This window comes from Cetorhinus maximus, chromosome 20, assembly GCF_964194155.1.
Source record: "Cetorhinus maximus chromosome 20, sCetMax3.hap1.1, whole genome shotgun sequence".
Lineage (NCBI taxonomy): Eukaryota > Metazoa > Chordata > Chondrichthyes > Lamniformes > Cetorhinidae > Cetorhinus > Cetorhinus maximus.
This window is the reverse complement of record NC_135898.1, coordinates 53,921,800-53,949,634: the sequence shown is the minus strand read 5'-3', so window position 1 is coordinate 53,949,634 and position 27,835 is coordinate 53,921,800. Positions and strand designations below refer to the sequence as shown.

Genomic DNA, 27,835 nt, shown 5'->3' with positions numbered 1-27,835 from the left:
TTTCTCTCCTGGTGTTTGACAAGGTGTTTACTAAAACCCGCTTTCACAGCCATATCTCCTTTCTCAGTGACTGTCTCCGTCTCCGACTCACCCCACGTGGATTTCAACTGAAATTCCATCCCTCTTGTTTCGAACCCACCCAGGATTACAGGTATCTCCGGGACATAAAACGTTTCTCGGACTGCTGTTCCCGTCGCATCCTGAGATCCACACTCAGTGCCATGCGCCGCCATATGAACACACTCGACCTCTCCCTCCAGCAGCACCGCCGCACCCTTTTTCAAAGCTGCGCGTGCCCCCAGTTTCATTTTATTCTTCGCCTCATCCGTCGCCTCAACAAGAAACTTTTTCTCTTTCTCTCAAGTGCTAAGGAACGCAAGCTCCAACAACTCATCGACTCCAACACCCATCCGGGACCCTCCACCCCTGCTTGTCCCTCCGTCCTCACCCCATCTTCCAATCCCAGCCCCAGCCGCGTATTCACTATACCCCCTGACCTTCCCCTCTCCGATGCTGAACGTTCAGTGCTCAGCAAAGGACTTAGTTTCATACCCTTACGCCCTCATCTCAATGAATTTCGGGCTCAGCATAATGCTGAACTCTTCTTCCGCCGTCTTCGTCTCCGTGCTCACTTCTTTGGGCAGGAGTCCTCTCCTCGTTCAACGGATCCTTTTACCCACCTCCAATATTCTCCCTCCACTTGGACCCCTCCCTCTGGATTCTTACCTTCTCTTGATCTTTTCATTGAGAACTGTCGGCGTGACATTAGCCGTCTCAATTTCTCTGCTCCTCTCACCCATTCTAATCTGTCTCTCTCTGAACTCACTGCACTCCGTTCTCTCAGGTCCAACCCCAACATTGTCATCAAACCCGCTGACAAGGGTGGTACTGTTGTTGTCTGGCGCATTGACCTCTACCTCGCGGAGGCTGAGCGTCAACTCGCAGACATTTCCTCCTACCTCTCCCTGGACCATGACCCCACCACAGAACATCAAGCCATTGTTTCCAGGACTGTCACTGACCTCATCTCCTCTGGAGATCTTCCTCCCACAGCTTCCAACTTGATAGTCGCCCAACCTCGGACGGCCCGCTTCTACCTCCTACCCAAAATCCACAAACAGAACTGTCCTGGCAGACCGATCGTGTCAGCCTGTTCCTGCCCCACGGAACTCATTTCTCGTTATCTTGACTCCCTTCTCTCTCCCCTTGTCCAGTCCCTTCCCACCTACATCCGTGATTCCTCTGACACCTTACGTCACATCAACAATTTCCAGTTCCCTGGCCCCAACCGCTTCCTCTTCACCATGGATGTCCAATCCCTCTACACCTCCATCCCCCACCAGGATGGTCTGAGGGCCCTTAGCTTCTTCCTTGAACAGAGGCCCCAACAATCCCCATCCACCACTACTCTCCTCCGTCTGGCTGAACTTGTTCTCACACTGAACAATTTCTCCTTTAACTCCTCTCACTTCCTCCAAATAAAAGGTGTGGCTATGGGTACCAGCATGGGCCCCAGCTATGCCTGTCTCTTTATGGGTTATGTGGAACATTCCTTGTTCCAGTCCTACTCCGGCCCCCTCCCACAACTCTTTCTCCGGTACATCGATGATTACTTCGGTGCTGCTTCATGCTCTCGTCGGGACCTGGAAAAATTTATTAATTTTGCTTCCAATCTCCACCCCTCCATCATCTTCACATGGTCCATCTCTGACACTTCTCTTCCCTTCCTTGACCTCTCTGTCTCAATTTCTGATGATAGACTGTCCACCAATATCCATTACAAGCCTACCGACTCCCACAGCTACCTCGACTACAGCTCCTCACACCCCGCTTCTTTTAAAGACTTCATCCCATTCTCTCAGTTCCTTCGCCTCCGTCGCATCTGTTCTGATGACGCTACCTTCAAAAACAGCTCCTCTGACATGTCCTCCTTCTTCCTTAACCGAGGTTTTCCACCCACGGTCGTTGACAGGGCCCTCAACCGTGTCCGGCCCATATCCCGCGCATCCTCCCTCACGCCTTCTCCTCCTTCCCAGAACCATGATAGGGTCCCCCTTGTCCTCACTTATCACCCCACCAGCCTCCGCATTCAAAGGATCATCCTCCGCCATTTCCGCCAACTCCAGCATGATGCCACCACCAAACACATCTTCCCTTCAGCCCCCCTGACGGCATTCCGTAGGGATCGTTCCCTCCGGGACACCCTGGTCCACTCCTCCATCACCCCCTACTCCTCAACCCCCACTTATGGCACCTCCCCATGCCCACGCAGAAGATGCAACACCTGCCCCTTCACTTCCTCTCTCCTCACCGTCCAAGGGCCCAAACACTCCTTTCAAGTGAAGCAGCATTTCACTTGCATTTCCCCTAACTTAGTCTACTGCATTCGTTGCTCCCAATGCGGTCTCCTCTACATTGGAGAGACCAAACGCAAACTGGGCGACCGTTTTGCAGAACACCTGCGGTCTGTCCGCAAGAAAGACCCAAACCTCCCTGTCGCTTGCCATTTTAACACTCCACCCTGTTCTCTTGCCCACATGTCTGTCCTTGGCTTGCTGCATTGTTCCAGTGAAGCCCCACGCAAACTGGTGGAACAGCACCTCATCTTCCAACTAGGCACTTTACAGCCTTCCGGGCTGAATATTGAATTCAACAACTTTAGATCTTAAACTCCCCCTCCCCCCATCCCCACCCCGTTTCTTCCTCCCCCCCCCACCCGCCTTTTTTTTCAATAATTTATATAGATTCTTCTTTCCCCACCTATTTCCATTATTTTTAAATCTAAAACTAAAACCTTGTTAGCCTTTCCACCCCACCCCCACTAGAGCTGTACTTTGAATATCCTGTCCTCCATTCTTAATTAGCACTTTTCTCAGACAAAACACCTCTTTGACCCTTTTGTCTGACATCTTTTGATTATCTGCTCATCTCCACAATCACCACACCCTCAATGTCTCTCTCTCCCCCCACCACCCCCCCCACCTTAAACCAATTTATATTTCTCCCTTCTTCTAACTATGCTTCAGTTCTGCCGAAGGGCCATGAAGGCTCGAAACGTTAACTGATTTCTTCTCCGCCGATGCTGCCAGACCTGCTGAGTTTTTCCAGGTAATTCTGTTTTTGTTTTGGATTTCCAGCATCCGCAGTAGCTTTTAGCTTTTTGTTTTTATCTTTGAGGATAAATGTTTATATTTCTACATTCTTAGATGTGAAATTTCAGACTCCCGATCTGAAATTTTTGTTAAATATCTTCCAGTTGAAAAGATGAGCTGTAAACTCTTTTACCTTCTTAGCTCCCAATGCTAGATAAAGTGAAATTTCATTTTTTGACCTGTCGGGAGGTTACCTGCTAACCCTCCCTAAAGAATTGCGTTGAGAAGTGTTGCCTGAAGGGTATGATTGATGGTTTGAACTGCTGGGTCCCCTGCTTCATGTTTTCCCTTCTGTTGCAAACTATTTGCCTCCATTCATGGTGAGATGGTTACGTAGTGGTTATGTCACTAGACAGAGGCCCAGGCTAATGCACTGGGGACATGGGTTCAAATCCCACCATAGCAGCTGACGGAATTTACATTCAATTAATAAATCTGGAATATAAAGTCTAAGTAATGGTGACAATGAAACTATAATTGTCATAAGGAAAAAGCCCCATCTGCTTCACTAATGTCCATTAGAGAAGGAAATCTGCCACCTTACCTGGCCTGGCCTACATGTGACTCCAGACTCAAAGCAATGTGATTGACTCTTAACTGCCCTCTGAAATGGCTTAGCAAGCCACTCAGGCTGTTAGGAATGAACTGCAAATTCTGGCTTGCCAGCGAAGCTCCACATCGCATGAAACAATAAATTTTAAAAATCATTCTCTTTCACAACTAGCTGGGCCTCTCTACTACCATGCCATTTTAATTCCTTCATACTGAAGGCTGAGAGCTGATGAAATATTCACAACTGAGATGGGCTAATTTAAGTGTCAGGAAGCCCTGCAACTCAGACCTATGACCTTTTAGTTAAAAGGTATGCACTCGATCAGTTGCACTGAAAGCACACTCTAGTTTCTGCTTCTGCGAACCTTAAACCTTTATGAAGCATCAGGCTTACCAGTTATCAATTTCATAATTTCACAACCAAAATTGTGTTAACATGTAAATTACATAAGCCTAGTGAACCTTATCTGGACTGCCTCCAATGCCAGTATATCTTTCCTTAGATAAGGGGACCAAAACTGTTCACAGTATTCTAGATGTGGTCTAACTAGTGCCTTGTATAGTTTTAGCAAGACTTCCTAGTTTTAAACTCCATTCCCTTTGAAATAAAGGCCAACATTCCATTTGCCTTCCCTATTACCTGTTGAACTTATGTTAGCTTTTTGGAATTCATGCACAAGGACTACCAAATCCCTCTGTGCTTCAGCCTTCTGCAGTCTTTTTCTATTTAAATAATATTCAGCTCCTCTATTCTTCCTGCCAAAGTGCATAACCTCACATTTTCCCACATTATATTCCATCTGCTACTTTTTTGCCCACTCATTTAATCTGTCTATGCCCCTCTGTAGACTCCTTCTGTCATTCTCACCACTTGCCTTCCCACCTATTTTTGTATCTTGCGCAAATTTGGCAATAGTACATTCACTTCCCTCATCTAAGTCGTTAATATATTTTGTAAATAATTGAGGCCCCAGCACTGATCCCTGTGACACTCCGCTAGTTACAGGTTGCCATTCTGAAAATGCCCCCCTTATCCCAATTCTCTGTCTTCTATTAGTTAGCCAATCCTCTAACCATGCTAATATACTACCTCCAACAACATGGGTTCTTGTCTTATTAGGTAGCCTTACATGCAGTAACTTATCGAACGCCTTTTGGAAATCCAAATATATCCCATCTATTGGTTCCCCTTTATCTATCCTGCTAGTTACCTCCTCAAAGAATTATAATAAATTTGTTAGGCATGATTTCCCTTTCATGAAGCCATGCTGATTCTGCTTGAATAGATTATTTAATTCTAAATGCTTTGCTATTTCATCCTTTAAAATAGACTCTAACATTTTCCCAATGACAGTTTCTAGTGGAAGAAACTTTCAAGATACAATCCCCCTACATATATCCCATGCTGCAAGTGGACCCTTCCACATTAAAACCCCTTTGTGATCTGACCCCAATATGCAACACCAATACAAGCCAGTGGCAGATTGGTGGGTAGGTCAGGTCATGGCAAATAAATCAAACAGCTGTGCATGGGGGATGGAGGATTTGTTGAAAGGATTTCCTCAGCAATTAATTTTTTGAAGCCTGTATTAATTACAATATAGGTACACTAAAAGCTTACCGTAACTGGAAGCTTAGAAAAATAATATTTTTTTTGAAAAGCTATGATTAGGGTAAGATTATGATATTACTTGCAAACATGCTCCAAAACAGATTCAGAAGCTTAACTGCAAGCCTCAGTGTGATTTGAACTAGATGTCTATTTTCTATTGTTTCTTGTCTTTCATCTCTGTGCTGCTCAGACCAAATTCTCTACCACTCCCACTATAAGGTTGCTCTTTCTCAGGACAGACAGAGATGGGTTGAAAAGAACTATGACTTGTCTTCCTCTCTTTCTTCGGGCCTGAAGTGCATGAACTGAGAACTGACAAGTCGCACTTTTTAACAAAGCGTGACAAAAAGCATTCCAAGGAACTCTCTTCTTAGTACTTGTAATTTTCAGTCAGCACGAACATTACTTGCTCTAAATATGATTGTATCAACTAAGTCCATTGGAGAAGCATTTATTGAATGTAAAAAGTAAATCACAGCCATTCTAAATGGGTAGCTAACTGCTACTAGTGTTAATGTGTTTGTTTGGAAACAGTTTTGCAGGTGATGACAAGACTGTACTTGATGATTTTAGCTTTGCAGCAGCTGTTTCTGCTTTTTCTATGCCTTGTCAAAAAATGTTTCGTTGGTGCAAGTTATAATTCAAGGAGCAGCTGTTCTCCATTTCCAATTCCAGACGCCATCCCTCTGTGGTTGTAGGTTGCAAACAGCACCTTGAGAGATAAGGAAGATTGAAGTATATGGTTTTGTACACTAATTTCTCAATCTACATATGGTCACAGCTAATCCAACATGAAGCAGAATTTTTTAATCTAGCCCTGTGTCAGCTGTATGGTGTGCGACATTGATAGCCCAGGAATGGCAAACTGTTGGGGATGTGGATTATCCTTACAATGAGCCACTCATGGAGCTAAACACATGTTTCTGTCAAAGATTAAATAACACAATATATCTTGTTAAAAATGAATTCTGCATATACTATGGTGTTTCATGCCCGTATAAGAGATTTATAAGAGATTTGTGTAAGAGATTTATGTAACACCTTTCACAACCTCAGGATATCCTGAAGTGCCTTACAGCCAATAAAATGCCTTTGAAGTGTAATAAAAAAGACTTGCACTGATAGAACCAAAGAACAAAGAAAAGTACAGGCCCTTCGGCCCTCCAAGCCTGCGCCGATCATATTGCCCGTCAACTAAAACATTTTGCACTTCCGGGGTCCGTATCACTCTATTCCCATCCTATTCATGTATTTGTCAAGCTGCCTCTTAAACAACACTATCGTACTTGCATCCACCACCTCCTCTGGCAGTGAATTCCAGACACTCACTACCCTCTGCGTAAAAACTTGCCCCGCACATCTCCTCTATAGTTTTCTCCTCTCACCTTAAATCTATGTCCCCTAGTAATTGACTCTTCCACCCTGGGAAGAAGCTTCGGACTATCTACTCTGTCCATGCCACTCATAATTTTGTAAACTTCTATCAAGTCGCCCCTCAATCTCCGTCGCTCTAGTGAGAACAATTCGAGTTTCTCCAACCTCTCCTCATAGCTAATAACCTCCAGACCAGGCAGCATCTTGGTAAGCCTCCTCTGCACCCTCTCCAATGCCTCCATATCCTTCTGGTAATGTGGTGACCAGAATTGCACGCAATATTCCAAGTGTGGCCTAACCAAGGTTCTATACAGCTGCAGCATGACTTCCCAGCATTTATACTCAATACCCCTGCCAATGAAGGCAAGCACGCCATATGCCTTCCTGACTACCTTATCCACCTGCGTTGCCACTTTGTGACCTGTGGACCTGTACACCCAGATCCCTCTGTCCGTCGATGCACTTAAGGGTTCTGCCATTTACTGTATAATTCCTGCCTGTATTAGACCTTCCAAAATGCATTACCTCGCATTTGTCTGGATTAAACTCCATCTGCCATTTCTCTGCCCAAGTCTCCAACCGATCTATATCCCGTTGTATCCTTTGACAATCCTCTTCACTATCTGCAACTCCTCTAACCTTAGTGTCGTCTGCAAACTTACTAATTAGCCCAGTTACATTTTCCTCCAAATCATTTATGTATACTACAAACAGCAAAGGTCCCAGCACTGATCCCTGTGGAACTCCACTAGTCACAGCTCTCCATTCAGAAAAGCACCCTTCCACTGCTACCCTCTGTCTTCAATGACCAAGCCAATTCTGTATCCATCTTGCCAGCTCACCTCTGATCCCGTGCGACTTTACCTTCTGTACCAGTCTGTCATGAGGGACCTTGTCAAAGGCCTTACTGAAATCCATGTATATAACATCCACTGCCCTTCCATCGTCGATCATCTTTGAAACTTCCTCGAAAAACTCGATCAAGTTAGTGAGACACGACCTCCTCTTCACAAAACCATGCTGCCTCTCATTAATACACCCATTTGCTTCCAAATGGTAGTAAATCCTGTCACGAAGAATCTTCTCCAATAATTTCCCTACCACTGACATAAGGCTCACCGGCCTGTAATTTCCTGAATTATCCCTGCTACCCTTCTTAAACAATGGAACAACATTGGCCATTCTCCAGTCCTCTGGGACCTCACCCGTAGCCAGTGAGGATACAAAGATTTCTGTCAAGGCCCCAGCAATCTCCTCCCTTGCTTCCCTTAATACTCTGGGGTAGATCCCATCTGGCCTTGGGGACTTATCCACCTTAATATTCTTCAAGACGCCTAACACCTCTTTTTTGTTCCCAACATGATCCAGGCTATCTACACACTCTTCCCTAGACAAATCGACCGCTAAGTCCTTCTCTTTGGTGAATACTGATGAGAAGTATTCATTTAGTATCTCTCCCATTTCTTCTGTTTCCACACACGATTCCCACCTCTGTCCCTAAGTGGGCCTACCCTTTTCCTGGCTACCCTCTTGCTTTTTACATATGTATAAAAGGCCTTGGGATTTTCCTTAATCCTGGTTGCCAGTGACGTTTCATGACCCCTTTTAGCCCTCCTGACTCCTTGCTTAAGTTTCTTCCTACTTTCTTTATATTCTCCACGGGCTTCATCTGTTCCCAGCCTTCTAGCCCTTACGAATGCTTCCCTTTTCTTTTTGACTAATCTCACAATATCCTTCGTTATACAAGGTTCCTGAAACTTGCCATGCTTATCCTTCATCCTAGCAGGAACATGCCGGTCCTGAATTCTTATCAACTGACGTTTGAAAGCCCCCCACATGTCAGTTGTTGATTTGCCCTCAAACATCCGCCTCCAGTCTAGATTCCTCATTCCTGCCTAATATTGTTATAATTAGCCTTCCCTCAATTAAACACCTTAACCCAAGGACTCCTGTTATCTTTATCCACCAGTACCTTGAAATTTACTGAATTATGGTCACTTTTCCCGAAATGCTCCCCTACTGAAACTTCGATCACCTGGCCAGGTTCATTCCCTAATACCAGGTCCAGTATTGCCCCTTCCCTAGTTGGACTATCTACATATTGTCTCAGGAAGCCCTCCTGGATGCACCTTATAAATTCTGCACCATCCAAACCCCTAGCACTAAATGATTCCCAGTCAATATAGGGAAAGTTAAAATCATCCACCACAACAACCCTATTGCTTTTACATCTTTCCAAAATCTGCCTACATAACTGTTCCTCAATCTCCCGCCGGCAATTGGGAGGCCTATAGTAAACCCCCAACATTGTGACTGCACCCTTCCTATTCCAGAGCTCTAATCATATTGCCTTGCTGCATGAGCCCACCGAGGTGTCCTCCTGTCGTACAGCTGTGATATTCCCCTAACCAGCAGTGCAACTCCCCCACCACTTCTACGTCCCTCTCTATCCTGCCTGAAACATCTAAATCCTGGAAATATAGCACTTTTCACAGTGATCAAACATCTCAAAACATTTCATAGCCAATGAAGGATTTTTTTGAAGTGTAGTCACAAATGTAGGAAATATGGCCGCCAAAATGCACACTGCAAACTCCCACAATTAACAATGCAATGATGACCAGAAAATGTGATTTTTCTTGTGAAGTTGGTTGAGGGATAAATATGGACGCTGGAATGTCAGCTTTGATTTTTGTGCTCAAGCCCTGTAGTGGGACTTGAACCTGGAATCTTGTGACTCAGAGGCAAGAATGCTACCAACTGAGCTATGGCTGACACTCACAGATGACTCTGAGACCTCACCCCAAGCTATGCTTATTTTAAACCAGGTGGGCCGAATAGCCTGAGTGTGAATTTTTCTACCACAGCTGAAAACTCAGCACAATGGAATCATAGAATGGTTCCAGCACAGAAGACAACCTTTTGGCCACTTGCTCCTTCTGTCTCTCCACAGCAGCAATTTAGCTCGTCCCATTCTCCTGTCCTTTCTTTGTTGTCCTGCAAATTTTCTCTTCTCAGGTGCGTATCCAATTCCCTTTTGGAAACCCTGATTTGAATCTACCTCCACAACCCCTTCAGGCCGTGCATTCCAGATCCTGACCTCTTGATGTGTAAAAAGCTTTTCTTCACGCTGCATTTGGTTCTTTTGCCAATCACCTGAAATGTGTTCTGTGGAACTCGACCCTTTCGCCAATGGGAACAGTTTTTCCCTACCTACTCTGTCTAAACCCCTTATGATTTTTAACACCTGTATCTAACCTCCTCTCAACTTATTCTTCTCCAAGGAGAATGACCCCAACTTTTTCAATCCATGTAACTAAAGCCCTTCATCCCTGGAACCATTCTCAGAAATCTATTCTGCGCCCTCTCTAAAGCCTTCCCATCCTTCCTAAAGTGTGGTGTCCAAAATTGGACACGGTACTCCAGTTAAGGTTGAGCCAGTGCTTGATAAAGATTCATCATGACTATCTTGCTCTTGTAGTCTAAAGGGTGAATTTTATGCCACCACCCACCACCCCCAAAAGTGTTCTTGAAGGCGGGGAGGTGGGGGGGGCACATAAAATAAAGTGGATGGCTGGCCCACCACCTTCCTGCCACCCCTGACCTGTTCCCCACATTATTGGGGTCAGGTAAGGCATTGACCAGCCCGCCTGCTGTTTGGCCTATTGAAGCCCTTAAATGGCCATAAGAACCTCATTCTGCCTCCATTGCTGGAATATGCGCAGCTGGGGGAAGGCATAAGAAAGGTGACCAGCCCATACGTCAACCCTCCCAAAATGGCCAGAAGTCTACCGGAATCGGCATCAATCTCCTGCAATCCCTTGGTAGCCAAATAAAGCATTCCGGGAGATTTTAAACAGAAACATCCATGGCGAAGGGAGCAGGCACATGGACTGGACTTTGCCATGTCAGAGTTTTTTTCTCAGTTCTGTGTTTGTTTGGTCCGCTCCATCTTTAATGCAGGTAGCTGACACTGAACGCGTGCATGTGTGAGGCCTGTGGCTGTGCCTGTGGCACTCTCAGTGCCTGTGGCACCCTCAATGCCTGTGGTGTTAACAATCGCAGCCCAATGGAATGTTCAGACACTCCACTTCGCTGCGGATCGGACACGAGTGTTGCGCTTCTGAGTGGAAAGTGCAACATTGTAGTGCTGTGGCTCTGATTGGTTACAGCAGCTCCGGCCCGGAACTTTTAAATGATCAAGGGGAAGCCGGAGCTGGAGTTAAGAGTTCACAGATAGGATCTTCCTTTACCCAGGACATTCCAAAACCAGGTGTGGGGGCTTATCTGCAGAGTAATGTGCACTTCTCGTGTTAATGTCTTTAATCAGGGAGATATTTCGGGTGCTACAGGTGTTGATTGTGGAGACTCAAAGCAGCTGTACGCAAGTGACGGTTGGTGAGTTCAAGCTTCCCAATTGACTAGTGATCCAATTTCAACTTCAAGTCTAAAACCCATGCTGGAATTACAAAGTAGTCGGTTTTATTTTAATAAAAAGAAGTTTGGGTTGGGTTTGCTAAAATGACAGAAATTGCAAGCGGTCCCAAACCCACTTATGCCAAGCTGTCTGCTTTCAGTGATGTCACTTCCACCGACAGAATATCTCCAGCCAGAGTTGGCAAGCCTACCAGTCTTGCAGGTTTCACTGCTCGGACTAAAGGCAGGAAGTAAGGGGGGTTGGTGGGGTGTAACCTCTTTTCGGGATTCTCCTGTGCTCTATGAAGCATGGTCCTCAGATTATATGGCCCCCCCCCCCCCCCCCCCCCAAAATGTGCCTGCCCCTGGCCTCTAAAACACATCCCCTCAAATCCCTCACCCTGCCCCTTGCTGGGGTCTCCAATCCCTGCTCGATCAAAATGCCCGGATTTACCTTCAAGTCCAGCATCCATGTTTTCCTTCCTAGGGGCTGCCTGTAGTGGCCATTGTTTACTTCTGGTGCTGTTGAGACTATGGAATTGCCAGCCAACCAGAGTGACTGGCAGCTCTCAAGAGTGGGACTTCCTGTCTCTGAGGGCTGCCCCCACCTCCCCATTCCTGCCACCTCCCATCTGCCATTTTATTATTGCTGTAGGGCAGCCGGATTTAGAACTGGCAAGGTGCTGACTGACTTTTTGAGTTGGGGGGGGGGTGGGGTGGTGGAGCCAAGGGACATGACCCCTGTAAAATTCACCCCATGCCTCTATTTGTACTTCTTTTGGAAAAACCCCAAAAAATTAAGTACCCTATTTGAAAGGGGCACTGTTTGGGTTTTGAAATGTAACCAGTCTGATTGTCACATCTGGTTTTCCGTGGTCATGTGACTGTGCCATGCGGCTGCCTTTGGAGGCAGACATCTTATGGCAGTTCAACAAAGCCCCTCACTGAGATGGGCACTTATGAAGACCGCTGTCCTTATACATGAAACAGGCAACACTAACCCACTGTAACAAAAACAAACCAAAACCTCAAAAGGGAACTTAGGGTCTCCCACCCTGCACGCTCTCCTCCGCACTGGGTAGCCAAAGATCAGGAACATGGGATTGGAGCAACCAGAAATTGAGGAGCGGCCCCTTCAGATAATGGAAGAGGGGCTATAACCTCTCACGCTCTGTTTAAATGCTGTATGAAGCAGACTCCTCCAAGCTGCAGGAACTGCAGGTGGCCTGGGAGTCCATGAATTGACTTGACCGTCAATTGTAAGAGACTGCCGCGTGCCGCACCCTCCACACCAAACCCCCGATGGACAAAGGGAGGACTCCTGCATAGGGAGCCCTCCACCATGTGCCACTGCCACCTCCAGATGGCAGGATGGAACATCAACGTGCCCGGACAGCCGGCGAGGGTGAGTAAGTGGAAGATGTACAGGAGCCACTCATGGAGGAAATCCCTCTTCAGAGTGAAGTGGCAAAGAGGAGATTTTGAGAGATGGCTCATGTTGTGGAGCCAAGGCTCCCGAGGGAAGTTTCTGGGCCAGACACCAATGAGAAATTCCATCCGAATGGGGGGTCAGCTCTGACAGGAGTTCTCCACACGCCTGAACCTCCTTGATACCTCAAGTGCAGTCAGGGCCAAGCACCACATTCTTAAGGCTCCCAAAGGCTTTGGCCACAAGCTGGATGCTACACGGGGATGCAGGTAATGCCAGCTCCTTTGGCAACATGCAGCTCATTGCACCATCATCCAGTATGTTCCCAATGCTGGTCACCTTGGCAGCCTGCATGTCCCTCCCCCGTGCTTGGTGAAGGTACGGATTCCTGAGCAGCAGGTCCCAGATGATTGCTTCCATTCCTGACAGGAGATAGCTCTGGCTGGAGATGACCGTGTTCCAGCCCTGATCAGTTCCTGGTAAAAGGCAGGCAACTCCTGCAAGGGTCTCCACCCTCCCACCCCCATCCCCAGGTTTATAAACAGGAGCTGCATGTTGTAATTGAGGTGGTGCAGCTGGTGGAAGCAATCCATCGCCAGGCGCACACCATCTAGGAGGAGGCTTGACGCATAGGTATTTCTGTGGGGTCTAAAGGTGCAAAGTCACCACCTGGGTGCAAAGGCACATGAATTGCCTGTCCACCCTCCCTAAGTGGGAGACTCAGCACCATGCCAGAAACCCAGACCGCGTTTTTGCCCCAAAAGAAGTCGACAAGTTCCTTCTGTAATCTGGTGACAATCTTGGGGCGGGCTCAAAGTGAGCAACAGGTACCCCAGCATAGCGGCTCGACCCCTGTAGGAAAGTGCTCAATGCCTCCATTTGTAAAGCACAGGATCTCATATGCCTTTTTAACCACTTTTTAAACCTGTACAATTTCTGCATATATAATGCCAGGTCTCTCTGTTCCTGCACCTCCTTTTGAATTGTATCCTTTATTTTCCTCTCCTCACTCTTCCTATTAAAATGAATCACTTAACACTTCTCTGCATAATATGTTATTGGCCACGTGTCCACCCATTCCACTAGCTTGTCCATGTTCTCTTGATGTCTATCATTATCCTCCTCACAGCTCACAATACTTCCAGGATTTGTGTCATCTGAAAATTTTGAAATTGTGTCCTGCACACCCAAGTTTAAGTTAATATATATCAAGAAAAGCTGTGTTTCTAGTACTAACCCCTGGGAAACCATACTGTGTACCTTCCACCAATCTGAAAATCGACCTCACCACTGTTTTTTTCTGGTCAGCCAACTTTGTATCCATGTTGTCACTCATATTTTTATTCCATGGGCTTTAACTTTGTTGGAAAGTGTTGACTATGCTATCCTCCATTGAGCATTGGTGCCAATAATGACACCTTTTTAGATTTTTTATCACTTGTTCTATATACCACCATATTTCATCATGGGGAGAAATAGTCATAGAATTATACAGCACAGAAACAGGCCCTTTGGCCCATTGTGTCCATGCCGGCCATCAAGCACCCATCTATTCTAATCCCATTTTCCAGCACTTGGCTCATAATCCTGTATGCTATGGTGTTTCAAGTGCTCATCTAAATACTTCTTAAATGTCTCAACATTCATGCTGTGTTTTTCAAGGCCATTTGATCTCATTACTACTCTGGAATTCTAATGTGTGAATGCCAGAACATGCTGGAACCAATGTAGAAAGGAAAATTAATGTTTATCAACATTAGTCATTCTTCTTTTCTGTAGTACATAGCACCTTCAGGCATTATAAATGCATACTTAAATACAAGATTCTGCTATAGTTTTGGTTTTAGATTAATTTAAGTCTTGTTGGTGGGTTTTACACACCACTAGTGTTTATGGTCTTGCTCGAGAACAGTTTGCGACAGTGTGCCCTCGTTATGTGGTTGTGTGAGGTTCTTAGAATTGTTAAAGACGTAATTGGAAGGAGTAAACACTCAGAGGAATTTGAAGTATTAGAGAAGTACATATTGAATATGGACAGCTGAGGAGGTGCAGCATGTTGCATCCACCACATATTATGACAGGACATGGGCCAGAATATTGCTGTCGACATGCGGGGGTGGGGTGGGCCTGACACACCGACGCGCAAGATGACGTGAGATGACGCTGGGTGTGCATCCCGATGTCATCGCGCATCATTTCAATATTGCGCACACCCGCCGAACTGTCAAAGGCCATTAAGAAAGTAATTTAGTTCATTAACAACGGTGCTCGTCCAACCTTAAGGTCGGCGGCAGGCGAAGAGCCCAAGCGGTTTCACGTTTTCCAGGAAACCTTGTCCACGAGCGGGATGAAGGTTTAATAAAATAATTAAATAAATTTTACTAAATGCACAAACATGTCCCAGCTCATGTGACACATGAGGGGGCATGTTTAAATATTTTTTTAGGTCATTTATTGAGAAGTTTCATTGTCAACTTAATCTCCCTGAGGGAGCTCCGTGCCTCGGGGAGATTTCTGTGCTCTTTCGTGTGCATGCACGTGAAAGAGCGCAGACCCTGACTCTCCCTCCTCCTCCAGCCTGCACAGGTAGTGCTGAGCGCTACTGGCCGCCAGTTAAGACCCACCCATGCAAAATGGCGTTGCGCAGTTGATCACGGGCGACCATCGGATCTGCGCCCGCTCCCGCCCAGCAACAGTCCAACAGGAGGTTACTTTCCAAACATTTGCGAAAAGCAAAATTCCTGGAGTTTTAAATGGCAAGTTGGGTGATGTGCAAGAATCAGATTTAGATGTTCAGCATCAGCCCAAAACATAGTAGATTCGGACAGATCAGTTTTCACAGTAAATGCAAACAGCTGCCACACCCGAGATGCATCACCAGGTAGGATTCAGCCCATGGATTCATACCTGCAATCTCCCCCACTGCTGAGTTCCTAATCTTCGCTGTGATGTGGGGAACTACCATGGTTCGGATCATTCAAAAGCTGCTGTCACACGCCTCATGGGCGAGCTTCACAACAGCATTAGCAAGCATCTGCTGAAAATAGCTTGCTCTCATGGCCCCTGATAGCATGTAATTCTGGTGGACACAGCTGAGCAAAAATAACTCGAAGCGAGAAGAAGAGGAAAGAAATAAAGGCTTGTATGTATATAGCACCTTTACCCAACTCAGGACATGTTATAATGCTTTACAGCCAATGAAGTACTTTTGAAGTGTAGTCGCTTACTGTCACAGGAAAATAATAATTGGCTTGTTATTGGCAGCTTAAGAGCAGACTGTGGAAAAACTGACCTCTAAAACTGTAATCAACCAGGGTGTTGAACTCCTGATCAACCCCTGTTGTCTTACACGAAGAAATACATGGTACCATTTTGATTGCCCCACCTAGATTATAAAATCTAAAGAATCTCTAAATTGTGTAGATAATCGTATGTTTTTTAACGTGTATTATTTAAATAATATTTTGCATGATAATAAATGAATAAGGTGGTATTCTGCCAAGTTTTAACCTAAGGTTTTTTTCTATTTCAGTCTTGTCATCCTTCTGCTTGCAAAAACTTGACGTTGATCATGAAACAGTTGTGAAGATTTCCAGTGCTGGACAATGTAGGTTACTTTCCTACTGGGTTTAAATAACTTCCCAAGCAATTGCCATTTGATAAGTTGCAAAGTTCTCAAAATAGCAAGTAGAATTCCGCGTACGTTTACAAAGAACAGGTAGAAACAGTGTGATACATTCTTAGGCTTTCTGGAGACTGTCTAAAGACAAGCTTTCTTCAAGTTAAACATGGGGCTGACTCACATTATAGTCCTAAATCCTAATTATGCACTTGGCATGTCAAAACAGATCCTAATTCTACTATTGGGCATAAATATGTGTCTAAGAGATGATGACTTACAACACTTCCACAGGTATAATTTGAGTGTGTAAAATTAAGTCTGGGAAGCTGGTGCACATTTTTTATTTCATAACAGATTTATTTTACAAAAATTAAGGGATTACGTTGATTTTCCTTTCTTTTAATTTTATATTTCCCATATGTTTTACTTTTGTAAGTCCAATCTGCTAGTTGTTACTGCAATTCTGCTTCTGTCAGCTAGGAGGTGGAGACACTTTGAAATGAAAATAACTGGTATACAAACCTGCATTATATAGATACTGGCTTACCAACTACATGCACAGTCTTGGGTATATAATTTAGTTGCATTGTTCATAAGTGGAATAAAGAAGGTTGTTTTTAGTAATGTAAATGTGTTGATGATACCAAGCCAAATTGTGATTATATCATTCAAATGTGTCCAAATAAACTGAATGGATAGACTAGGAAGTGGCAGATGGGATGCAATGGGAGCAACTGTGATGCACAATGGTACACAAAACATGTACATAATTGATGGATGATCCATTGATCAATGTGCAAAAGGATGGAGGTTTTTAATGTAATTTTCTTATTTAAAGCCACACTTGGAATAATTGGCTTGCAACAATTGCTTAATTTAACATTACTTCCTGGGTATATTATTTTAAAAAAACATTGGGGAAGGTGCAGAAAGGAAATATATTGGGCCAGAATTTGCCATCACTATAACAGTGAATTTAATGTTCACACTGTTATTACCATATAAATCAACAACTCATGGAGAAGAACAACGACCTAGTAAATTATGACTTACCACAAGTTGCAAGCTGGTTTGCAGCACTCCACCTTTGGCCTTGTCAAAATGCCAAAATGCCAACTCACTCTCAACCTTCCCATGAGTTTAAAGAAATTGCTGCATTTGTGCATTAAGTGCAACTTAAACATGCGACAGAAAGTTAGGGCTTAACAGCGTAACTACATTTTAATGATAGGATTTATGTTTCTGCAATGCCACTCAAACTCTCTTGCTGGGAAAGGGAACAATCAAAACCATGGAGCCTCATTGCTACAGGTAGCAAATTTTTGTCACAGGTTTTTATAATTTAAAATGTTCTTTTCTTTCCCTTTCTGGCTCTTTTTCTTTCTTTCTCAATTCAACCGTTATTTCCCCCTCTTCATATACCTGATTCAACTCTAATTCACCCTATTTCCTATGTTTCTTTCTCAAGCCTTAAATCTCATTGGGTTAAGGAGACAGACTGTTGGCCCTATGGTTCACCAAAGTCCCTGATAACCTGTTTGTTCCTGCGTGTCACTGTCAGCTCACGTTTCCAGCAACTTGCAGCAAAGAATGATTTTGAGCCGAAGGGCGAAGCAATAAGTCTGGCTAATGGGATACACTGCAAGATGCCCTTCTCCAGCAAACTCTAGGCCAATATAAATGACAATAGAGGAGAACATCTAAAACTGTTACCATAACAGATTCTAAATGTCAGGAGTAAGTGACACTATCTGGTTCACCAGCTTAAATCAAGACAGCTACGTCCTAATAAGCAACTTCACAGATGGCAATTGTTTAGTTAGTTAGGCCAGTAAATTTGACAATCCCACCCTTCTGATTGGAGGAAACTGCAATGATGATTATTCAGAAAAAAATATTTTCTCAGGAAAATAGTATCTTAATCCACTGTCAAAGCTGTTTATCTCCATGAATACTGCCATTTGTAGCTTAAAAGAATTATGGAAAAAAACCCATATTCTCACAGAGCATTGAACCTTTGGGCCATGCTGATAGCAGGCACAATTGCCCCGATAGGAGGCAGTTAGATTTCATTTCTGTTTGAGGTTTATGTTTATTTCAACAATTTTGAACAAACAGTTACAAATATCAACGCAAAGGATGATAGGATCAAAGATGACAAAAAATTGAAAGTTTGCTCATGTCTTTCAAATAACATGATAAATTTGTGAAAAAAATGTTAGTTGCATGTTAGATATACTGTCATCATCTTTTAAATATCTCACACCTCAAATGCCTCATGTGCTACCCTTCAGACAGGAGGGTAAGCAGGCTATACCCTGCTCCTAGTCAGTTTCTGGTGCAGCAGAGCAACATCACCTGGTAACTTGCATTATGATTTTTTTTTCTGCTTCTCCAGGGGAGAGTGCCTCCCTCTGGTAGCACGGTTAAGGTATAAAAATCATGGTTTGTGGAATCCGAGATTTCAGACTGTCTCCTGCTAGTGCATGATACAATATATTGGAATACAAATGTGAGCCATCTAGAAGCCATTTAGAAGTTTGAATTTGAGGATTGCATTATTGGAGCCTTTCAAAAGAAAATATTGCTAGAAATATCTCTGCAGATTACTATTGTGGGCTGTGTATAACCTCAGTAATTTCAGATTAATTTTGAATCATCTAAGTCTATATTTTTTGTAGTGATGCAGTGTTCTGCAGCCATTGATTTGCTGTTCATGCTGGATGGATCATACAGTATTGGCAAAGGAAGCTTCGAAAGATCCAAACATGTTGCATTCAAACTTTGTGATGCTCTTGATATAAATCCCGACAGGGTAAGTTCAAATGCTCTCTTCATTAGTAAAGGTTATAACCACTTGACACACGAACAGATTCTTACAAGTTGCACATATCAAATATGTATGAGTCTCTCCATAATCTAGAACGGGACTTCTGGATGAATGGTAACCAGGCACATCTATTATCACTTGATCTATTTTTAATTGCTGGTTATAAAGCCCAATTAGAACATTGAAATGATTAATCACCATTTGGTGAAAGCTGTGAAAAACAGAGGCTCTGAAATTCTGGTGGGATAGAACTAGAATTATTAAAGTAACAGTTCGTGACACAATGCTTGGATTAAAACAAAACTCTGATTGAATGTGGCTGCACCAAATTTAACAACCCAGAAGCAGACCATTCAGCCCAACAGATCTCTGTTGGTATTTAGACTCCACATGAGCCTCCTCTCACTTTACAAAACAAAAACAGAATTACCTGGAAAAACTCAGCAGGTCTGGCAGCATCGGCGGAGAAGAAATCAGTTAACGTTTCGAGCCTTCATGGCCCTTCGGCAGAACTGAAGCATAGTTAGAAGAAGGGAGAAATATAAATTGGTTTAAGGTGGGTGGGGGGTTGGGGGGGGCGGTGGGGGAAAGAGAGACATTGAGGGTGTGGAGTGGTGATTGTGGAGATGAGCAGATAATCAAAAGATGTCACAGACAAAAGGGTCAAAGAGGTGTTTTGTCTGAGAAAAGTGCTAATTAAGAATGGAGGACAGGATATTCAAAGTACAGCTCTAGTGGGGGTGGGTTGGAAAGGCTAACAAGGTTTTAGTTTTAGATTTAAAAATAATGGAAATAGGTGGGGAAAGAAGAATCTATATAAATTATTGAAAAAAAAGCGGGGGGGGTGGGTGGGGGGGGGAGAAGAAACGGGATGGGGATGGGGGGAGGGGGAGTTTAAGATCTAAAGTTGTTGAATTCAATATTCAGCCCGGAAGGCTGTAAAGTGCCTAGTCGGAAGATGAGGTGCTGTTCCTCCAGTTTGCGTTGGGCTTCACTGGAACAATGCAGCAAGCCAAGGACAGACGTGTGGGCAAGAGAACAGGGTGGAGTGTTAAAATGGCAAGCGACAGGGAGGTTTGGGTCTTTCTTGCGGACAGACCACAAGTGTTCCGCAAAACGGTCGCCCAGTTGGAGCGGTCTCCTCTACATTGGAGAGACCAAACGCAAACTGGGCGACCGTTTTGTGGAACACCTGCGGTCTGTCCGCAAGAAAGACCCAAACCTCCCTGTCGCTTGCCATTTTAATACTCCACCCTGTTCTCTTGCCCACATGTCTGTCCTTGGCTTGCTGCATTGTTCCAGTGAAGCCCAACGCAAACTGGAGGAACAGCACCTCATCTTCCGACTAGGCACTTTACAGCCTTCCGGGCTGAATATTGAATTCAACAACTTTAGATCTTAAACTCCCCCTCCCCCCATCCCCACCCCGTTTCTTCCTTCCCCCTCCCCCACCCGCCTTTTTTTTCAATAATTTATATAGATTCTTCTTTCCCCACCTATTTCCATTATTTTTAAATCTAAAACTAAAACCTTGTTAGCCTTTCCACCCCACCCCCACTAGAGCTGTACTTTGAATATCCTGTCCTCCATTCTTAATTAGCACTTTTCTCAGACAAAACACCTCTTTGACCCTTTTGTCTGTGACATCTTTTGATTATCTGCTCATCTCCACAATCACCACTCCACACCCTCAATGTCTCTCTTTCACCCCCCCTCCCGCCCCACCCACCCACCTTAAACCAATTTATATTTCTCCCTTCTTCTAACTATGCTTCAGTTCTGCCGAAGGGCCATGAAGGCTCGAAACATTAACTGATTTCTTCTCCACCGATGCTGCCAGACCTGCTGAGTTTTTCCAGGTAATTCTGTTTTTGTTTTGGATTTCCAGCATCCGCAGTAGCTTTTAGCTTTTTGTTTTTATCTCCTCTCACTTTACTTCATCTCATCCTATCCTAATAACAGATCTTTCTGTTCCTCTATCCCTCATGTACTTATCTAGCTTCCCCTTAAATGCATCTACATTATTCGCCTCAACCAATCCATTTGGTAACACATTGCACACTCTCAATGCTCCCTGTTTAAAGAAGTTTCTCCTGAATTCCTTAATAGATTAGTGACTATCTTATGTTTATGGTTCCTAGTTTTGGAGTGGAAGCATCTTTTCTACATCTGCTCTATTGGACCCCTTTATAATTTACAGACTTCTATCAGGCCACATCTCAGTCCTCTCTTTTTGAGAGAAAAGAACCCCCAACCTGGCCAATCTTTCCTGATAGTTGTTGTTATAGTGACTGGGACACACTTTGGGATTTTTCACTATTTGTTCTGGAAGGGATTTTTGGTTTCAAGTATAAGTGTGTTTTTGGTAGAAAGTCAGGTTCAGTATTCATAAGACCAGTTGTTCAACTTATTTTTCTAACTGGGGTGGCAGGAGGCGGGCGGGGGTGGGGAGAGCTGGAGCTGTTGAAACAAAAGGTGACTTGGCATTCAAAGTGCTATCCAGATCAGTTTGAGACAGTGGGAGGTGAAATCCAATTTTAGCCAGGGCACGAGATGCACAGTAATGGATTAACTGCCCATTATATATCCAACTTTCCTTTCCACTCACTATCTTCTGGAAGACAGTCTGATGAATTTATATCTTGATCTCAGTGATCTGTAAAGGTTGCTGGGTGGAATGGTCTATCGGGTTGCAAACTTAGAAACAAGATTTCCGTATTTCCTCTAAACAAAATTATTGTACTGGAGTTGTTTGAGAAAAAGCATAAACATAAATCAGAGCAATTGCTGGGTGATCCTTTGAAATGGCGTATTTTTGTTAGCTCTCTACAGTTTTTTTAAAAAGCTTTAAGCATTAACATTAATGGGGAAAAACTGCAATTAGCGCTCAATCTAAAAATAAGAAAATTCAATCAACTTAAACGCTGCAATAACTAATGGGGTAAATCTAAATAGGTAAGTTAAAAGCATATTTAAATAGAAAGTTTCTATGAGCAGATGCCTCTGAATTGTTAAGCAGTTGCATTGGGAATCTCATCACTAAGCGTTTTAACAAGATGCAAGCAGCTGATTGAAACTGCTTAAAGACCCAATTTTGACTGACATCAGAACAGCCTTATAAACTGACACCGTAAATACAATACCTGGATTAACAAGGTGTAGATGGTTGATCAAAACTGCTTGAAGGCCCGGTGACTGGCTGAAATCTGTGGAGCCGTTTAAATTGGTATGCAGAGGGTAAGGACTTATTGAGCTGCCCTAAGTATTTGGCATGTTTAGTAAGTTATAAGTGGCATCAATGTAATTGACTCCTATAATAATGGCAATGAGTTAGGGCCATTTGCTCAACACAGGCAGCTGATGTGCCAATTGTGGACAATGTAAAGGTTGGGAATTGGACTTCTGACAATGTGGCTATCCCTCAGTTCTGCACTAATATATCAACCAATCTTCTGATTCCAAGGCCATAGTGCTAGCAACTGCACCAAGCTCAATCTCAGTGAAACAGTAAAAATTTCACAACTGAGAAGGAATCTATGACTATTTCAGTTGGAGAAAAGCCTTGTATCACTTTTTTTTGTAATCTATATTACTGAATTTAGATGAAAGCTTTGTTCTTTTGATAAATTTTTCTCTTACAGAAGTTTTATAGAGTGTTGATGCTAACATTATAAATATGAATGCAGCATGCCTTATATTCTGTCCTGGTATATGTGCACCCTTGCTCTATGGAATAATAAATGGCAAATGTTTTACAGAAGTTATCACATTTAAGGGCGCTTTAATAATTTTTCACAGTGAGGATTTGAAAATAACTCAGGTTTTGATGTTTTTCAGCAAAGTGTATTCACAAGACACCTAGATGAGAGGTTAATATACCAAATACAAGTTATTTTTCCCAGACACTAAAAAAATAAGCAATTTGTAACTTATCTGGGAAATTAAAACACTTCAGGTCCGGAGGATGGAAAGTCCAATAAAGAAGGAAAATACTGTGGATGCTGGGAATCTGAAATGAAAACAGAAACACTTAGTAGGTCTATCAGCATCTGTGAAGAAAGAAAAAGAATTAACTTTTCACATTGGTGACCTTTTGTCAGAACTTCCAATGAGTATTTCCAGCATTTTCTGTTTTTATTTCAGCTTTCCGGCATCAATATTTTGCTTTTGTATTAGACTTTTCAACAGAACGTGGGTGAAGTGTTTTAAATTACCTAGATAAATTAACAACTTGCTTATTTCCTGTTTTTATTTCTGTTGGAAAATTTTTGACCCCTTTCAGTATATGACAAGGGAGATAAAAAGAGAGATACAGGGAGGAACACCTTCATGTGAAAGACGCGTTCATGTGAAAGACACAAATATTCAATCCAGATCACCAAGGGGATACTACTATTTCAGATCTGAGTAACTAAAGGATATAGGATGAAAAGAAAGACATGCATTTATATAGTGACTTTCATAACCTCAAAACTTCTCAAAGTGCTTTATGGCCAATGATGTACTTTTGAAGCGTGGTCACTGCTGTAATGCAAGAAACAAGCCAACCAATTTGCACACAGCAAGCTCCTGCAAATGAATATACAATCTATTTTTTTTAGTGATGTTGATTTGAGGGATAAATATTAGGTGGTGTGTTCAACTTCCATTAACGTAAGACTACTTAAGGGAATGAATGGCACTGTTGATCTCAAGCAGCTATCTTGCCCAAGTATGTGGCTATTCGGGGTCAGGATACACATGCCTGTAACTAATCTATGACCATCTGTTACTATGCTCTGATATTCATTGTATTTACACTTTAACACTGATGTAATGGCAGAAAATTCGGATGAGGGAGCAGCTTCACGGTCTAATAGTAGAAATACGTTACAGAAACATATAAAGGTCACATGAGAAATGTGCTGCATATGACTTGTAAATAATGCTGATGCTAATGTTAAATAAAAAAGGTCAACTTTTAAGAACTACTACTTATTAGCTTCCAACCCTTCCAAATTGGCATCACACAGATTAATTCTGTACTTTAGTAAGGTTACATGCTAAGGATTAAGTTTGGAATTCTCAAGGGTAGCAGGTGTTTTAGGGGATGCTTCATAGCATGCGACATATTGTAAGTATATATTGAAAAATACAGGCTTATACTGTTCCAAACTAATTTTTTGTTGTACTCAAAAAGATGTTTTGTTCTGGTAACATGAATCCAATGTAATAATTTAAAGTGTGTTGACTAAGCAGAAACATGGTTAGTACGCAAAAAAAACTTGTCTGTAACAAGATACACATAAAACGGATGTGGCTACACTGGCCCTGACTATGCCGGGAATTAATTGCTAAAGATTTTCTTAGGCAGTGTAAGGAATTTGCAGGATTCTCTTATATTGGACTTTAAACTAAACTGGGTTTGTTGGTAAAAGCAAAAACAAATGATTTGCAAATTCCCTAAGATTAAAGAGAAAATAATCTAAGTGGAGAAGCTATGTTGGAAATTCAGTTTCCTGAGGTAAGATAGCATACATTTATTATAGGCCAGCATTTGTTGCCCATCCCCAACTGCCCTTGAGAAGGCAATGGTGAACTGCTCCCTTGAACTCCTACAGTCCATCTGGCGTAGGTACACTCACAGTGCTGTTAGGGATGGAGGGAATTCCAGGTTTTTAATCCATCAACAGTGAAGGAAAGGCACAAAGCTGATGCCAGGTGAGAGGGGTTTGCTGTGAGGTTAAAGGGAGGTATTGTGAGGAACCCGTTTTTGGAAAATTTGAAGGGCATTGAATTTTGGACATTCTCTTTTAAAAGTCTGCAAGGTTAATTTGGGGCTGTGAATATGCCATTCTTCAAGAAAGTGTTGATCAAGGATCAACAGAAATGTCCAGCAGAGACACCTGGAGAGGGAAGAGATACTTTGTATATCTAAGTAAACAAAGAACTGCTCTTGCTAGGCTAAAGATTCTTGCTGATTGGTTAAAAACACCTGGTCTGAGAGCAGTATTCTCGGAACATTTGACTCTTTGAAATTCTCAGTCAGAGTGTGTGTATGTAGAAGCAGGCTGCAAGAAGAAGACTCTCTTTCTCTCTGCCCCACCTATGTTACATGTGGTCTAGAGTGAGTTAAACGTTCATCAGAAATGTATCATCAGAATAACTCATCTGTTTTTTTTAAAGTTTGCAAAGCCATGATAAGTAAGAGTCATCAAAGACAGTTTCACCAAAAATCTTCCAGATCAATTGTGCCCAGAGTTCTGTTAGATCAACAGCATCAAGGTCCTTTTGAATTTTAACCTTTTGAAAGAAACATTCCCATACTCCAGCCTCTGCAGGGAACTTGTTTTGTCCTGTTTTGTGTGCGTGTGTGTGTAAGAGTTTGAATATCTGTTTTTTTTTAAGTAGAGGAAAATTGTTACACTTATAAACCACAACTTGTATGTTAACCAGTTTTATAACTTGTTTTAAAAAATAAGTTTGTTTTTATCATAAATCAATTTTTTTTGTGTTTACTGAAAGAAGCCTAGTTAGAGTCTTTTTATGCTGGGAATAACAGTGTCTAAGGTAAACAATTGGCCAGTTTTGTGGGTGAATTAAACATTTAAACTATTGTTGCAACCTGTGGAGAAGTGGGGCTGGAATTAACAGTACACTCCTCCCATCACGGTCACTAACATAAGAATGGGGGCTCAGGCAGGATTTGAAGCACAGACAATGAGTGATTGGATGCAGATTAATAATAATTGTTAAAGGATAAAAAGACAGACACCATGGCCGGGATTTTCCGGTCTCGTCGCGGGTGGGACCCATCACGGGCGAGGCGGCACCCCAGCCAGAATTCCATTGACTTGCGGCAGGACCGGAAGATCATGGCGGCGGGCAGGTGCGGAAAATCCCGCTGCAGGTTTTTGATTCCTTGGTAACCGACATGGCTTTGGAAGTTGCTTTGACTTTTTATAAGATGGAAGATTTATCCCTGACTGTTTTACAAAAAGTAACCTAGGCTAAACTAAGGGAATTGGCAGATTAGCTGAAGAGGTGAGGTAAGCAGATGTAGTTGAGGTAATAGCACAGTATTTGAAATTGGAAGGGATTCAAGAGAGACCACATTCTCCAGGGGGTAAGTCAATCGAGTTAGCTAGGATTCGGTTGCAAATGAAGCAGTTTGAACATGGAAAAAGAAATGGATAAACTTAAATTTGAACAGAAAAGAGCAGAAAGGGAAAGAGCATTTAAACAACTAGAACTGGAATTTCAGGCAAGAGAGAAGGAACGAGAAAGGGAATACCAGCTTAAAAGGCTGGAATTTAAAACAGAGGCACCAGATGTTGGGGAGCGTTTTGCAGACAGAAGAACTTATCCCAAACCAGAGACCAGTGGGGAGATGTTTAAATTTGTACATGCCTTTCCAAAGTTTGAGGAAAGCGAAGTAGAGGCATTCTTCATTTCATTTGAGAAGGTAGCTAAGCAAATGAAGTGGCCAAAAGAAAACTGGACATTGTTCCTGCAAAATAGTGGGCAGAGCTCATGAGGTTTATGCATCACTTTCAGAAGAGGTGCCTATGGATTATGATGCAGTAAAGAAAGCTATTCTTAGTACATCTGAGTTGGTCCCTGAGGCTGTGTTTCATAACATAGGGATACAGCCTGGGCAGACCTACATTGAATTTGAGAAGGTAAAGCAAAGTAACTTTGGTCGTTGGATATGGGCACTAAAGGTAGTAGTCATATGTGAGACCCTTAGGGAAATAATTCTGGAGAAATTTAAAAATTCACTCTCTCCAGTAGTAAGAACTCATGTAGAGAACCAGAAGGTTTCAAAAGCTAGGCAGGCAGTGGACATGCCTGATGATTACGAGCTTGTCCATAAATCCAAACCCTTTTTCCATCACCCCACAAACCCGAAAAGGATAGAAAATGGGAGGGTGAAAGGAAGGCAAGTAGCCAAGGAAGAGAAGGGACAACTGGGAATGTGCTGAAATCTCCTCCTCAGACCAGAAAGGAAAGTTCTGAGAGTGAGAGTGACGTCCAAAGGCCTAGGCGTTTGTTCATAATTTGCCTGTAGACGGAATCAACTTACTCCTTGAAAATGATTTAGCTGGAGTGTAAGTAATAGCTTCTTCAGTAATTACAGAAGGACCAAGTGAAGTCAAGGAGACAGAGCAGTTGCAGGAAAAGATTCCAGGAATTTTTCCTCCTTGTGTAGCAATGGCTAAACAAGTTCCATCGTCAAATGGTAAAATTGGCACCACAGACAGATATTTGGGGATTTGGACAATCCGAAGGAAATGTTCAGTAAGTTGTCGCTGATTGAGACTCAACAAGCCAATCCAGAGTTAAGTAAAGTGGCACAATCGGCTCAAACCAATGCTGAAACAAAAGAGGCTCCGGAATGCTATTATATCAAAAGTGGGATACTGATGAGGAAGTGGAGACCTCCTCACAGACTTGCAGACGAAGTGTGGATGGTGGTTCATCAGGTAGTAGTATTGCCCAAATATTGTCAGGAAATATTAAGGATAGTTCATGAGATTCCTATGATAGGATATAACACTGGGGTACAGTACTGGTGGGGACGGGTCTGTCACTGTATAACACTGGGGTACAGTACTGGTGGGGACGGGTCTGTCACTGTGTAACACTGGGGTGCAGCACTGGTGGGGTCAGGTCTCTGAACTGAAGAGAGGTCGGAAGACTTTGTGCTGTTGTAAAATGTGGGATGGGTGGGGTCAGGTGGGACAGAGGGGAAGGTCATGGAGAGGGTAGGGGATTGGGTCGTTGATTAGGTAGGAGCGGAGGTGGGCCATTCGGCCCATTGAGTCTGCTCCGCCATTCAATTAGATCATGGCTGATCTGATAATCC

At 43.2% G+C, this 27,835-nt stretch overlaps 1 protein-coding gene across 1 annotated transcript in view; it reads left to right on the top strand.

The window, feature by feature from the left end:
* vwa2 (von Willebrand factor A domain containing 2) overlaps positions 1–27,835 on the top strand; it is a 96,121-nt gene that overhangs the window by 15,881 nt on the left and 52,405 nt on the right. The window contains exons 3-4 of the mRNA XM_078564694.1: positions 16,068–16,142; positions 18,839–18,972. Coding sequence (XP_078420820.1) covers positions 16,068–16,142; positions 18,839–18,972 — 209 coding nt within the window. The remainder of the gene's footprint in view (positions 1–16,067; positions 16,143–18,838; positions 18,973–27,835) is intronic.